Source organism: Diplotaxodon limnothrissa, linkage group LG19 (genome assembly GCF_057381915.1).
Source record: "Diplotaxodon limnothrissa isolate DT_005_m linkage group LG19, D_limnothrissa_male_GT1.1, whole genome shotgun sequence".
Lineage (NCBI taxonomy): Eukaryota > Metazoa > Chordata > Actinopteri > Cichliformes > Cichlidae > Diplotaxodon > Diplotaxodon limnothrissa.
Window position 1 is genome coordinate 11,726,713 of NC_140614.1, and position 16,099 is coordinate 11,742,811.

Genomic DNA, 16,099 nt, shown 5'->3' on the forward strand with positions numbered 1-16,099 from the left:
TGTGCAACAAGACAACACAGCAAATGGTCAATTAATCAAATGAAAAAGATTTAAACATTTTCAGAACCAAGACAATTAATTTACAAGCACTGGTGACATTTTCTTAAATTTAATACGTGAATAGAAATATTAGGGTTTTAATGGCTTCAACTAAAAATGAAAATAACTCCCAGTTGCTACATTACAAATGTTCATGTGTCTCAGAATATTTATTTAGTTACAAACTTCAAACAATTGAATCAATAAATTATTTCTATAAAGCATTAGTTGATAATAGCATAAAAACAGCTAAAAAAAAAATTTCATATTTTTTTAATTCGCATTAAAAGCTGCCCTTCCTGTAGCATCCACCGGAGGCTCCAGCAGTGAGTCAGTCACAGATTCCCAAGTTTAAACTTCACAGCAGAAAGAAACACGTTCAGTCTGATTTAAAAAAGAAAAACCTGATTTGGTCTCTGTAGATAATTTCTACCTTTATGACACATGTTTGTTTATTTTTTAAAGTCATCTGTTTAAAGTTCAACTTTATTGTAAAGTTTCAAACATATAAAAATTACAGTTGGTGATGGTGCCTACTTCCATCTTTTAGATACAGTCTATGATAGGCGCGCAGAGAGAGAATAACAATAAAATATGATTTTATTTGAACTGTTAAAGTCTGAGGTGCAGTCTTGTGTTTTCTTTTTGGGGATCTCTTATTGGTTCACCTTTCTTCTACCTGATTGCGCGCACCCGGTGTGGGCACGTCCGTGGGCTCGCGGTAACCCGCTCTGCAGGTTCGCCCGGAGAGTCAGTGCCTGAGTGCTCCTGCAGCGAGCAGCTGTGCTCCTGCTCACACGGCGGACACCATGAGTAAGTCCAGCACGCTCAAAGTCCGGAAACTATTCAGCCTCAAATCACCGGAGAAGGAGAAGAAGGAGCTGAAGAGGTCGGGGTCCCTCAAAGATGTAGTGGGTGCAGGGACCAACCCCGCGGACATCCCGGGGGGGCTACCCTGGAGCCCCGGCTCTCTCAGCCCGGGAGACAACCCGACTCTACCCGGGGACTCTTCACTCAATTCCCCGAAAGAAAAGAAGAAACGGCGGCTGCTGCCGTTCAAGCTGAAACGGAAGAAATCCAAAGACAAAGACCGAGGAGGAGGAGGAGGAGGAGAGGTGTTCTTCCCTGACACCGATGAGCTGGAGAGCTTCAGCAGCTACAAGTAAGCCAGAAACTTTCTCTGAAGTTATTCTGAGCTTTCAGAGTTGAGCTGTAAGCGGAGGTCACACAGTCCGCAGTGATGCAGCTTTGAACGCGCGCTGATGCAGGTCACAGTGCCAGACAGTGTTCTGTTTAGCCCACATGTGGCACACACGGGAGCTCCTTACCCGGGTTAGATTTGCACTGTCCCACATCCATGTTTGTTTTTGTTTTTCGTTATTTCACAGATTCATGTGTTTATATTATGATCATGTTTATAGTTTCCAAAATAACAGACATGTCTTTGTCCCACATCTGCATCTTTGGACACATATGGGTCAAAAGTAGTCAAAGTATGTCTGTTATCTGGCATCTGTCTCTTTAATGTTTTTAGATTTGCTCACATTTAGACTCATTTAATCTATTTGAAGATTTAATTGTGATCAAAGGCATCAGGGCAGCCTGTTGGTAAGCAGCCTGTACTGTAAGTAATGCTTGAATATATTGATCTTCTGTATATCGATCTAAAATCTAAATAAGACCCCCCGTGCCTGGCTTTGGCCCCTCACTGTCCCAGGACCTCGCTGTTGGTAGTTACAGCTCTGTGTTTGCAGAAGCGAGGGAGCTGCTGAAGTGAGCGTCTCAGAGTGGCTGTTTACCGCCTCTGGCGCTTTTTTGAAATCAGAACGCAGCAGCTCTGAGCTGAGCTAGTTTAGTCATGCACGGCTTTGTGTGCATCACCAGAAAAATGTCGAGGGAGTTAAACAGGCACCGCAGGAGAAAGGTGGAGGTTGTGTTGTAGAAATATGCAGATTTAATGGTTAATTGGACACACGAGGTCTTCTCTGTGTGGGACCGTGATGAGTGACTGACCTGTGCCCTCAAATAACTCATTTAAACTCAAACTCTTCAGGTCAGGGTGGGCCTGGGGTGGTACTGACCCCCTCGTGCTCCAGCACTCAGTGGAATAAAACTGATTTTGCTTAATTAGCTACGGAGCAGCCACGTCTCCTAATGCATGTTTATGGAGTTATTATAACACGGACCTTTGTCTGAGAGGATGGTAGTGAATCTGTGGCACCCTGCTGGTCTAGTTCTTGCTCGCCTTGAGGAGCTCTACGAGCAGTTATCCCCTCTGAGTCACTGCTCCTGGTTAAATTAGAGTTTCAAAGAGAAACCACTCAACCTCAAGTGGTTACGATGACTTTCCAGCTCTTTATTTAACCCGGATATTTCTGTTCTCTGTCTTTTCTCTTAAGCACGCTGATGGTTGGAGCTCTGAGTCAGCTGTTGTTGTTGCACATTGTCAGGTTACCTGCAGCATGTTTGTTGTGAGACAGTAATTAGAAAACATTAAAAACCTGCCGTGCAGGGCGTGACACGTTTACCTGTGAAGTCCAAATATAGATGGTGCTCGCCACATTGTCTAAGAAAGTACTGAGTCACTGAGTAACGAGACGAACTGAATAAAGCTTCATCCTGATCGTTGTTATGATGTAAACTAAATCAGGCCGTTCGTGCTGCTGAGTGTTTGGTTGGATGATCAGTAGGATCTGATTGTTCACCATCAGGAGCTGAAGTGTTAACGAAGCCTGTTTTTGTCTCTGTAGATAATCTCAGGCGATTTGTTTTATAAGTCACCTGTTTAACTTGGAATAAGACTTGGGGGCGTGGCCACATTATCTGATCAATAACATGGCAGCTGTGCTAACAGACCTGAGCTCCAGTTTGTCTCCAACAGTCTCCATAACCACACTGATGTGATAAAGATGAGCACCATCCTCTTTGTCAGACCTGGGTATGGTGCAGCATCCGGCCCTCGCGCTCCGTGTGAGGTTAAAGTGAAATTAAGGTTCAAACATAATCCAAACCATGCAGCATATTAATGACTGACCTTGTGCTATGATGGATCCTCTCAGACGTTCTTGGCTGAAGTTTGGTTTGTTTTCATTGTCTTCTTCCTGTCATGTGACGGCGTTTGTCTCGTGCTGTCAGGGACCCTCGACATGAAGTTCAACCCCGTCCTCTGTCTGCCCTGTTCTCATGTGCTTATAGCTCTGTGGCTGATAACAACTTTGCACATTATTGTGACTCAGGTTTTCTTTCTAGTTCATTTTGAATGTTTATATCATCTTTACATGGAAACTATCAAACATCCTGCGAATCTCATAATCCTCTACCATGCATGTCTAACATCTGGAGAACAGAAACACTGATCGTTTTATTAGAGCTGATAGAATCTGGATCATTTTTAACTCAAACTTTGGCCTTTGGGAGCTGAATGTACTTGGACCCGGATATAATAATGAAGTAATTCCCCTGCCTTTAAATGAAGCCTGCACACCTGTCTCACAGGTGGATTCTGAAGAAGAGGACAGACTTTGGTATTTTTCCTCTCGACACTAAAGCTTTCCAAGTTCCTCGTGTTTCTCTCTGACTCTGAACAGGCTGCGACTTCCTGCTTCCTCCAACCAACATGAAAGTTTCAAAGTGCTGCTCTGGTTACAGATTCCAGCAGGAATTCATCAGCACTCGGATACAGGTCTCATCTGTCATCATAAACATACCAGGGTCTGCACGGTGATCTCACTGCAAGGCAATCTATCACTGACAGCTTCACATTGTTTCTGTAACAGGTGAAGAGTGCAGGTCACGTTTAGACGAAGGCTTCAGGTGTGGATGTCACGGCAATCCTTCACCCGGCTTTCCTCTCGGACTGATTCAGGGATTATTTTTTATCCTCACATGCAGACATGATTCACGAGTGACCTGCATGTTTCCTCCTCATACATTCGTCTCATGTCTGTTTTGGGATGAGTTTTGAGGATCCACGAGGATCCAAAATCAGGAGAGGTTATTCAGGAAAAACAGCCACAGCACATCTAAGTTATTCCTCTGCTTCTGTCGTGTTTACATCAGAGGATAAAAATGCATCTATCCTAAAACCTGCAGCTGTGTACCTGCCGCAGTCACCACGATGTCTGTAGAGAGATTACACAGTCCTTAAGAATCGTAAACATCTCAGCTTATCACTTCCTTTCATCATGGCGGCGTTTTTGTGACAGCAGCAGAGCAGTGACATGATGACATGAAGCACCAGAGTCACACGCTCTGTTCTGCTCTGTTTCGATGTCGCATTGATGCTGAAACCTCTGTAGGACAGATATGCATCACTGCAGTTATCCTGCTGATTCAGTCAGAAAGCTCCACCAGGTGTCTGTGAGAACTGATCTGTTCATTTCAGTTCTATGTTGGTTTACTGTGCCATACAATAGATGGACTGACTGTGAAGATCACCGATGTTGGCGTCTTGTCACTCTGGATGTGACAAATCGGCGTATCTGGCTGTGAAACTGGACACGCCTCCTTTTTGAAACAAAGCATAACCAAAACTTACTAAATGGATTCGAAGTGCGGAGGCGTTTCAAACCTGCCAGACAGAAAATGTTCTCAGTCGTTTCTACAAACCAGAGAAAACCAGGGAGAAAAAGACTCTCCAAACACACTGAAAGCAGATGAGTTCTGATGGAGTCAGAAAAGCAAAGTTTAAGTTGAGTTTGATGTTTCCTTAAATATAAAAGAACAGTTTTGAAGGAATAAACCTTCTTTTATCTTTGCAGATATAAAAAGACGAGATCTAGATCCTGGAAAAGCATCAGGAATCAGAAAGAACTGAGCCTATAAACAGAATCAACAGTCGCTGAGTTATCTCTAAAATCTGATCTGTACATTTGTCTGTGTGGAGTTTCATGCTCGCAGCGTCCTGAGGCGATCTGATCTTGCAGACTGGATGAAGGCGTCACGCCCTTCAGCGGGAGCCGCTCGCACTGAGCGCACAGCTTGATGTGAGGGCGTGGAGGTTTGACGCCAGCGTGAGCGAGCCCTGTGGTCTCAGTGCAGGATTTAACAAGTAAACCAGGCCGATGCACACACTCGTAGCTGCTTGTAGATCGAGGTGAATTTTTGTGACTCATCAGTTTGTGTAGTTTTGTAATGACGACTAATCTTTCTGGGAAACGAGTTTGTTTTTTCTGTGTTTAATTCATCGTCACTGAGATGATTCTGATGTTTGTTGTTGTTTCTGAGGATAAAGATGCTTCTCATAAATCTGATCGATTTACTGGGACTAAAGATCTTTATCAAACATGACTGAGTCACCACCTCATGACTCGTGCACAGCAGGGATGTGCTCGGAGAGCTGACTACATCTTTAAATGCTGCTTTGTTTGCTCGTTGGCACCAGAAATACTCGGCTGAGTGTTTTACTGTTATTTCATTGATGTACATCAGCAGATTTGACATTAACAGCCAAGATAACCTGTGATGTAAGAAAATAAAGAGTGGTTGTGTGTCGGCTTTGTCAGAATAAACTGGAACATCGCAAAGAAACCAGAGCTGCTGCTAAGGTTAGCCTGATTCTGCAGGCTCGTGTGCGTGTTTGCAACGTCATACATGACACATGTTACAGAAACATTTACAACGATTGATGAAGAACTGATTAAAATTCCTAAATACTTTATGAAACACACAAATATTTAAAGTTTGCTAAATTTTAATGTTTCCTGAGAATTTTGTCTTTTAGTTTGATCAAAAAGTCATTTTTTTTTCTCTCTCATTTAAACAAATGAGCGTCCCTGCGTTCAGAGTTTAACACGCTGCAGCCAAATCTTTTGTTTTAAAGTTGGAAAATCAGAAGTTTGAGCTCAGTGTTTCCTTATTCTTGTTGATTTGCTGCATTTCTAGTTTGGATTTAGTTTTTCTCTCTACACATGGCACGGTCTGTTCACTGTCACTTCCTGCTCCTTCTTTTGCTGTTATTTTTCAGACTGACTGGAAGAGAGAAAATCGTAGGTCCATAGATTCCCTGCAGAGGTATCGATTAAGCTTAAAGGCTGTAATGTGTGTTTTTTTTTTTTGTTTTTTTTTCTAGAGGAAGGTAATCCAGATTAGAAACGTCAGACTATAATTCTGACTTGTAGTAAAACCATCTGAACCTCAGATTTTACGATGTGTAAACCCTCAGGTGTACCCGAGAGAGGTGAGAGCGTGATTTGTGGATTAGTCAGTACATCTCGGTTCTGAGTTTTAAGTTTCACAAAATTGCTGTATCAGCAGATAGTGTTAGGCCACACCCCCAGCGAACACAGAAACTAAAACCGCTGCTGTGGACGCAGGGTTACTCACCTCAAAGAATCAGTTTGGGGTGAAGTCTGATTAGTTTCTCATCTTTTTTTCTTCAGTGATGTTAGAAATAGTTTCATGCTGTTGTCGTCCTTCATCCAAGGACGACAACAGCATTGGGTCAGTGCAGTACAGCGGTCGTGGTAGCAGCTGTGCTGAAGGCCGCAGCGAGCACTCGATCAGTGTGCAGATGATCATTGGTGGTTCCCTGGAAATGAATCTGTCAGACTTCTGCAGAGTTTGCTGGTTGTGAGTGAATCATGTGAAAGGCTTTTGGATGTGTTCCCATCACATGTACTGCAGTCATGTCTCTTCAGGTTTTATCGATAGTGATAATAAATCACATATTTGCTGAGATGGGATTTCTATCTGCTTTGAATATTACAATTCTCACTTTGGATGAGAAAATATTTCCTCTAAAGGAGGAAGAATCAAGAGCTCACAGGTGATCAGTCGATGCTGTCAGAGGCTAAATCAGGGACTTTTTCTTTCTAGTAAGGTCAGAGGTCACAGACGAGTGAAGCTTGAACCGTCTCTCCAGCTGAAAAGCGTCTACATGGTTGAATTTTCAGCCCTTTTCAATTATTGTACCATAATTCAGACTCCAGCATTTGCATGTTTTTCTTATACTGCATTTTATTACCTCCGACTTAATTTGACTGAAGCAAATCTTAAAGTGGGGAAAAAGTTCATAAAGCTCTAAATTATCACTCATAAATAAATATGCAGTCCTGTATCCAAACAGAGCAGGGCGATATGACAGAAATAGTTATCACGATATACATTTGAAAATTTGCAATAACAATATAACTATTGATGTAATTGACACGAGACAAAATACTTTACAACTCCACAACTTTATTAGTGCAAAAAACCCCCATCAATGTATTTTCACTTAAACAAGCAGCTGTTTTTTATGTGCATTAAAGTTATATAAAAATTTAACAGTGCAAATGCAAATTCGTTGCTGACAGTTTAACCAAAAGGCATTTCCAGTGGAAACTGGCCGACATATCCTCAGCATAACCATGTATAATATCCACAACACTTAAAAAGAGGTTATACACACAAAATACGGTAATATTATGTTGAAGCACAGTACGTATCACTCCGCCAGGCTCCTGCCTACGATAGCCGTAATGCTCCGACAATCCATCAAGCGGTGCGGCTTCGTAGCTTAGCAAAGTCGTACTAAAACATTTGACAGATTTTCGAGCGCCGTGTACATAAAATAGTTTTGAGGTCAGTAAACACAACCAGAGTTCATACATAAGGCACACGGGATTATAAGGGCACTGTCGATTTTCAGAAAAATCAAAGGATTGATTTTAAGTGTGCCGTATTTTCCAAACAACACTGTAATAACGTCGGCCCGCTAGCATGCTCTACCAAAAATAGTGCTTTGTTGTGTATCTGACGGACGAAAGCTAAACCAGTTCCACACCACTGAAGTTGCAGCATTTTTACAAACCAGTTCTGGTTCATCGTTTCATTCAACGATCCGCTTTCACCCTTCTCATTCTCCGTCGCCGCCACGCTTTTTCCGCCATGTGCGTATGAAAACAAAGGCACTGCGCATGTGCGTTTTACCCATATTCTATCACAATATCTCATTTTCTTATCGTTGCCCAACATTAAACCGGTGTTACTGTGAACAGCAGGATATGGCCCAGCACTAGTCCAAATATCCAGAATATTCCTGTTATTCCTATTGACTGTCTGTCAACACTGATATTTCTGCTCTGTATTAAACCACATTTACACTAACAGTAAACTACAGTACAGTAACTTACAGGTTTTTGTCTCGTGTATTCGGCTACAGTTGAACCTTTTCAGGCTTCTCCCTTCTGTCAACTTTTAATAGGTTTTTGTTTTGTTACTGGACATTTATCGTACCAACTTAATTTTGGGTTCATTTTTAAACGAGACAAGTTGAATAAATAAAATCTGATTAAATCTCACGTTTTTTTAAAGCTTCTATTTGGTCATTATTCTGTGCAAAAAGTTAAAAAACAGAAAAGAAAACAAGATTTGGAGGCTCAGACCTGAGTTTCAGCTCGCAGCTGAATGCATGCAGCACACCTGTCCACACCTGTTCATTCATATAACACTGACGAGACACAGCAGGAAACACTCTGTCACTGCGACTGGTGCACAACAACCTGTTCACATTATAAAATGTTTATATTGATTTAGATTGCATGGTTAAATGCTGCTTGTATTCTGAAGCATCAATGGTAGAACTGACTTATATGTGATGTTAGACAGCAGAGGTGGGACCAAGTCATTGTTTTGCAAGTCTCAAGTAAGTCTCAAGTCTTTATCCTCAAGTCTCAAGTCAAGTCTCAAGTAATGTCAGGCAAGTCAGAGTCGAGTCTCAAGTCACTGGTGTAAAAGTCCGAGTCAAGTCACAAGTCTGAAACTTTGAATTTCAAGTCCTTTCGAGTCTTTAAAAAAAAAAAAAACGAAAAAAAGCATGTTGCAATTATATGCTAAATGTAAATATTAGACCATGTAATTTTAAAATCTGTGTTTTTCTCAACACATGACAAAATAGTGAACTTAGAAAATATACACAAATTGTGAAATTGCACCTCTTTAAAATGCAGCTCAATTAAACCTAGCTCCAAGAATAGTTTTCACTGATAGTTCTGAGATAAGCTGCATGTTATTCTTGGATGCGGTTGTAGGACTGGCTTTAAAATCGCATGACAAAAATATCATACACATTAAAAAAAACTGTATCACCAACGTAGCCTGGACAACATTTGCTAGTTAGATGAAGTCAGCTATCTCATCGTAGCATATTTATATGCATATTTATAATCATACGGTTCTTGGAGTGAGTGCATACACTCATGAAGTTTAGTAACTTCAGGTCACTGCAACAAGCCCAGGTACAGTTTACCGACGGATGGGTGCAGGACCTTGAAATGCACCGTGTAGAACGAAAGACCATCGTACGTATCATAAGTTTACCAGTCTCACAAATCGTCGTCATAAATACACATTCCTTAACCGTTTATTAATAGGACCTTTGAGCTCAACGGTAATTAATTAGTAGTGGAAATAATTTCTGGTAGCATCACAGAAATGTAGCAGTGACAACAATATTGTATGCTGTAATCGTACTGGGCAATTAGTGATACAAAAAACCTGTTTTATCCTGTGAATAAAAGTATATGTTTTTGTCAATGTACCATAATAACAGAAGCGAAACGCAATATTGTGTCAGGACAATTCACTATTTATGCACAATAAACAAAGGAGCATAGCGCGACAATTTCTGTTCAGCGCCAGACTTGCTTGTAACCTATATCACCAATTATGTTATGAAAATGACGTATTAACTACTAAAAAACACTGACCTTCGTGTAAATGCTTGGAGCAGACTAACCTGTGAGCTGGAGTGTTCTGGGACGTTATATTTGATCTTTGAATGGCTGCAATCCAGGCCACCCGTCGCGTCTTTGTTACTTCGGAAACATGGCTCGAACAATTTCTCTTCAACGACGTAATCCGATAACAACCGATCTCTTTACCCGTCGGCTTCCCGTGGCTGTCATGTGACCGGCTATTGCAGTTAATGATACAACGGCTTCTTGACATTTTTGTGTTTCTTTTTATCACTGTGTGACTGATTTTAATTGAAAGCCTGCGTGAGCTACTACCGCTTGCCACGAGTTCCCAGAATCCTTTGCGGTTCTACCCGTGAATGACGTCACATTTTCAATCTCTATATAATATGCATGTTAAATTTTATATTTGGGGTAAAATATCAAGTTTTTTCAAGTAAACCGGTTCAAGTCCAATTCAAGTCCCAAGTCATTGGTATAAAAGTCCAAGTCAAGTCACAAGTCTTAGAACATTTTTTCAAGTCAAGTCTAAAGTTATAAAATTAATGACTCGAGTCTGACTCGAGTCCAAGTCATGTGACTCGAGTCCACACCTCTGTTAGACAGTATTGATTGGAGCCATCAGTAAATGATGTAATGACACGTGGATTTTTCTGCAGTCATCTCTACAGTTGTTGTCTTTTCGTAATGAACGTATTGATTTCTGCTTCCTTACATGCTGACTGAGCTAATCTTTGACCCAGTTCTGATAGTGCAGATTGATTGGGAGGAAGAGGGTGATGAGGCGATGACTCGGGTTAGCTGAAAACAAAAGAATCAGCTCGTATGTCGAGGACGTCGCTGCAGGGAGCAGGCAGTGAAACGTGGGGCCTGAAACAGGTTTTGAACGTTGAGTAATACGTCCTGTTTCTGCTCGTAGAAAGTCACCTCTGTCATGTTGTTCGGGCTTCTGAGGAGCTCCATAAAACATGATTTGTCTTGACATAAAACCACCTTCTTAACCACTTTTTGACGAGCCAATTAGGCGGATATTGTAACCTTTGTTCTGGCCTAATAATGCAGAAGGTTCTGAGAAACGTCTCTTGTCCTGCTGCCAAACTCTATTGTTCATGTGGGATATAGGATCTTTATTTTAACTGACACAGCTGAGAGGGAGGAACAGCCGTTTGATCCACATTACATGTTTTTACATGATAGAAGAAGAGCTCAGAGACACATATATTGACTCTTTAATTCCTTTGCTTGAGTATCTTTTTGGCCACTGGTCTGCACAACAGGTGGAAACGTTTTATTACCAACCTCGATGGTAAAGAGCTGCCGTAGCGAATCTGCTCTACAAAGACTGAATTGGTTCACCAGCAGATTGAGAACTATTACATTTCCGGGGCTGTACTGAAATATTATCACACATTTGAGGTGCGGTCAGGAAAATGAAGGCTCATCTTCTTGTCCAGGTCGGCATGATGTTCTTGTTCTCTGCACGTTTTGTTCGATTTAAAGAGCGTGGCTGCAAACACAGTGGTTCTGCAGACGTCTGTGGTAAAATGACCCTCAGCTCTGACCTCTGAATAGTTTCCTGATCAGTTTTGGGCTCAGTCACTCATTTCTGGTCATATTAAAGAAAACATGAAGCCCGTTCCCTGAAGTTTGGTGATTCTGGCTTTCAGAAAAGACGATCACCCAGAGACCAGTGGGGAACCTCACGGTGGTGATGTCCACCTTTGACAGGATTACTTGCCACAATGATCAGCTTCTCCTGCATTTTGATGCTAAACCAAACGAGCGCCCACCTCACTCATTCTGGATGTTTGCAGGAAGCGATTTGATTGGTTAACGGTAGCGCTCGAGTGTTTGAGTGAAAGCTGACAGCTGTGGTGGCGTTTGAAAAGTCTGTCTTTTCTCAACTTTTCAAGAAAGGAAAGAAACAGAGCCACAACCACAGGAGTCGCCCCCTGCTGGACATTCAGAAGAATGCAACCCTGAGAAACTGCTATGTTGGCTTCTCTTTGTAGACACTTTTCGTTCCGACAGCTTTCAGTCTGTTTAAGCTTTTTCAGCTCTTCTGGTTGTTTCCACTGTGACTGCTCGTCTTAAACGTGTTAAACCTGAGAGCTGAATGCAGAGCTACAGATCGCTGCCTTTTCCCTTGGAGGAGCATCTGTGGTTAAAAGTAAGAGCTCAAGTTTGTTTATTTTGCGTAAGCACTGACACAAAACCAGTTTTGTAAAGGATACTGGACGGGTCCTCCATGTCTCTGTTCAGTCGCTGTTTTGATTAGACTACATCACCACGCCTGTGTGCAACAAAACAACATTTTCTGGTATGCTGCAGATGATAATGGTTTAATGCAAGTGAAGAGGTGGAGGTGTGATAGACAGAAGAAGTCAGAATGAATTGTTCTCATCAAAGGGAGATGTGAGGCCATTGTTCTCCGACCATAAATATTTTCCTGTTGCTGTCAGCATGTTGGTGTTTTCACAGCTTTAGAGCTGGATGGCCAGAAACTGTGAAACGATAACTCGGTTAAAACTCAGTCAGTGGAAGTGTGATATCCTTGGAAGCAGGAAATGCACCTGAGCAGGTTCTTGTGATTGTGCATGATGATGCTGTCGAGGCCATTGAAGGAAAAGACTGTGTTAATATCATTTTCCATGTTTCACAGCTCGCTGAGCTCAGCAGCCTGTTAAAGAGTATATGCTACAATCCCTCACCTCGATACAGCATCTCTGGATCAGTCTAGTGAAGCTTATGAGACTAGTGGGATTTCTAAATATATTTATTTACTGCAGTGCTCCTCGACTCAATCACAAAGTAATCTAGTATCCACAAGTTCAGTCATGTAGGAATTGCTAGCAGCTAATTCGGCGTGCTGTTATTGTTGATGGAACATGAACAGATTCAAGCTAAAAACATGCGACTGAACTTTCTGCCTCTACAGCAACACTTTTTGTTTACATCCTCCAAAATCTTCGGATTCTAGGAATCAGCACATTCCAGGTGGAAGTGCCCGTCTGACTGTAAATAAATCCAAATTACTGGATTTTGTGTGCATATTGTTGCAAAGTGCGCTGCTACATGACAAAACCAGCTCAGATTGTTACAAAGTCATCTGATAAGCTGGAAACACGCCTGCTGCCAAAGTTCCAGCTTCAATAATAACTGGATTACAGAAGAACAACAACAGCTGCAACTGGTAAATCTGGAAATGCATCTTCACCATCAACACAACCTGCTTCTGTGAACCAGCATCAGCTTCACACTCCTTTGTTCAAGGTGTTGATAATGTTATAATGGCTCGATAAACCAGGAGGATTATTGGTGTAAATGTAATATTGTGTGGAGGATGTTTAGGTTTGTAATGTGGGATGGAGTGGAAGCTTTGCTTTTATTTTCAGCGTGTGTCTGTGTTTGTGTACCTGCAGCCATTATTGTTGTTAACATGAGCGATTAGCCTCTGAGATTGGATTAGTCGAATACTGAAAACATTCATTGTTTGTGTGATTCTGGAGAATGGATTATTTTAAGGAGGCTGAATGATGCCGTGTGTGTTTTTGTCTCTTTCTGTCACAGCTTGTGTGTGCTGTGTGTTGAAAGGCTCTCAGGTTGGCTGAGTGTAACTCCAGCACAAACACAACATTGTTGCCCTGTTTTGTGTTGTGTGAAACTGGAGTAAATATGACCGTCCTCCGTCCTGTGACACATGTGCTGTTGGACTTGTGTGACCCCGTTCATGAACACAAAGGCTTAAGTGAAGCGTGCTCTCGTGCAGCACGCCCCAGGACTGTAAAAGAAGCTGTTTCCAGCACATTTGAGATCATTTTGTACTACTGCACAAAATCTATGTCATGTTTGATTGAGAGGGCAGGATACACTCACAGGTACACAGGTACGCCTGTTTAACTACTTGTTTGCACAAATATCTAATCAGCCAGTCACATGGCAACAACTCAGTGCGTAGAGGCATGAAGGCATGGTGAAGATGACCTTTGACCTATTCGGTGAGCAGCAGTTCTGAGGAAAACCTTCCTTGTTGACGTCAGCAGTCAGATGAGAATGGGCAGACTGCTTTGAGCTGATAGGAAGGCAACAGGAACAGATAACCACTCGTTAACCACTCGCACAACACATCAAACATTATGGGCTGCAGCAGCAGACGACTGCACTGGGTACCACTGAGGGTATAACAAACCCAGACTGGGCGATGGAAGGTCTGAAAAATGTTGTGTGCTGAGTTTCTGTCTGCAGAAACGTTTGAATGGTAAAGTTTATATAAATGATGTGATGGATCCATCCTGCCTTGTTTCAATAGTTCAGGTTGCTGAAGGTTGTGCAATGATGTGGAGGATGATGGCTCAGTTTAATCTCTGCAGCCTAACTGAGTGTTGTTGCTGACCATGTCCATCCCTTTATAACCACAGTGTACCATCTGCTGATGGCTGCTTCCAGCAGGATAATGCTCACTGTCCCAAAGCTCACATCATCTCAAACTGGTTTCTTATCTCTGAACCTTTGGGATGTGGGGGAACAGGAGATTCTCACCATGCAGCTGTCAAATCAGCAGCAGCTGTGTGATGATGTCATGTCAACATGGACCAAAATCTCCGAGGAATGTTTCCAGCACTTTGTTGAATCTGTGCCATGAAGAAATGGGGCAGATCTGAAGGCAAAAAGGGCTTTAACTGATACTAGAGGTGTACCTAATAAAGTGTCCGTAGCAACTGCAAACATGAGATGAGGCTGCCCTTCCCCAAAACAGTTCCAGCTGGAACCTCCCTTTCTCTTATCGCTCTGCTGCAGCGTTACGAAAGCTCAGACACAGAATAAATTCTGACTGTGAAAAAGGTGAAATCTGCCTTTCATGCATGTCGAAGCTTCAGTAACTCTGAGTACATAACACAGGCACGTGCATGCACAAACTCCCACCAAACTAGCAGAGTAAAATGAATCCACAGCAGAGATTAGTATCTGTAATGTTAAGAAATACGAATCAAACCAGCAGCAGCTACTGAATAAACTAAACAAGGGATGGACAGGATTCAGCGGCTGACTCAGCCTCTGTTTGCTGTACGAGGGCTTTAATGAGTCACCGGGAGCTGCTGATGGAAGATGGACAAAAAGTGAAAGAATACAGGCCACAGTGGAGATGAGAGCTGGGCTGGAGCCTTTCTCCAGGGTGAAGTTGCCCAATAGAAACTTTGAGCTGAATACTCAGCTAAAGTGTGGCGAAAGAGCCGCCCTCTGCTGTGCTTCTGTTTGCTCAGAATAATTCATGTTAAAAGCTGATAGACGAACCCAAAGTGCTGTATAGAAATACAAACAGGCGCTTTGCTCTGAGAACCCAAACCAGCTGTTGTTTGTGAAATTGGCTGAGCGTTTAGGGAGTGCCTGGAACGACCGCTGCAGGCTGAATGTTTGCCAGACACGGGGCGGGTCTGCAGCAGCCAGTAAGCTTCCACTGCACCAATAACTGCTGCTGCTGTGGCGTGCTGGCAAAACCAGGCCAAGTGTTTGTGAACGCTTTCGAGCGTTTTAAAGTGCAGACATGTTCCATGTTTGGAAAACGAATCCTGTTTTCACCCGTGCATCTCCGTCCTGCACAGGAATAAAATACAGAGAACACTTCCTCTTCGGAAGAAAAACTGTCAGTACGGCGAGAACACGCTGCTAATAATGCTGACATGTTGACTTTGGAAAGGAAGGAGGAAACACATAATAATAAAAGCGTCTACGGACGTCTTTCTGTTTCTCCCCTTTCCATAGAAGGAACTCAGAAAAAGATGAAACTTTATCACACCGCCGAAGAGTTCAGAAAGCCACAACTTCTGACTTGCTTTGTCATAAAATTAGCTTAAAAATGCAGTGCAGCATTTTTTTTATGTGGTAAATGCAGCTTATTGTCAGTGTGACGAAAAGCATAACCTAAAAAGGAAAATTATTAAATATTTTATAATGATATACTAATTTTTAATGAGTAAACAAAGAAAATGTAACTATTTTTAGATAAATATCATGGCTTGTGTTAAAATACAGCTGTTTTAAAGAGGTGCAGACATGAAACGTATATCAGTATCAAAGTTTTGGTGAATAATTGCAACACGACTAAATTAAGTCAATTAAACAAAAAATAATTTAAAAATGTATTATATATGATTAACAAAGTCTATCAAAACATCCTTTAAAAAATCATATCCAAAGCATCCGTGCGTTGAGGAGACGTCAACTAAAGCTGAACAAGGTCCATGCTGTACTTCCATGTAATACCAGATTGTACCAGGAGATGGTGCTGTGACCCAATCTAACTTTTATTTAACAAGCAAAAAGAAGAGCTTTTATTTAAAATGATGAAAAGCAGAGCCTCTCAAGAAAAAGATGGAGTTAAAAGT

The 16,099-nt window shown here is 41.9% G+C and overlaps 1 protein-coding gene across 2 annotated transcripts in view; it reads left to right on the top strand.

The window, feature by feature from the left end:
• The first annotated feature begins 835 nt into the window (after nucleotides 1-835).
• The window catches only part of LOC146611827 (uncharacterized), a 47,735-nt gene continuing 32,471 nt past the window's right edge, over nucleotides 836-16,099 (top strand). For both annotated transcript variants that reach the window (XM_085343708.1, XM_085343709.1), the window contains exon 1: nucleotides 836-1,201. In XM_085343708.1, the coding sequence (XP_085199834.1) occupies nucleotides 849-1,201 (353 nt within the window). In that variant the 5' untranslated portion in view covers nucleotides 836-848. The remainder of the gene's footprint in view (nucleotides 1,202-16,099) is intronic.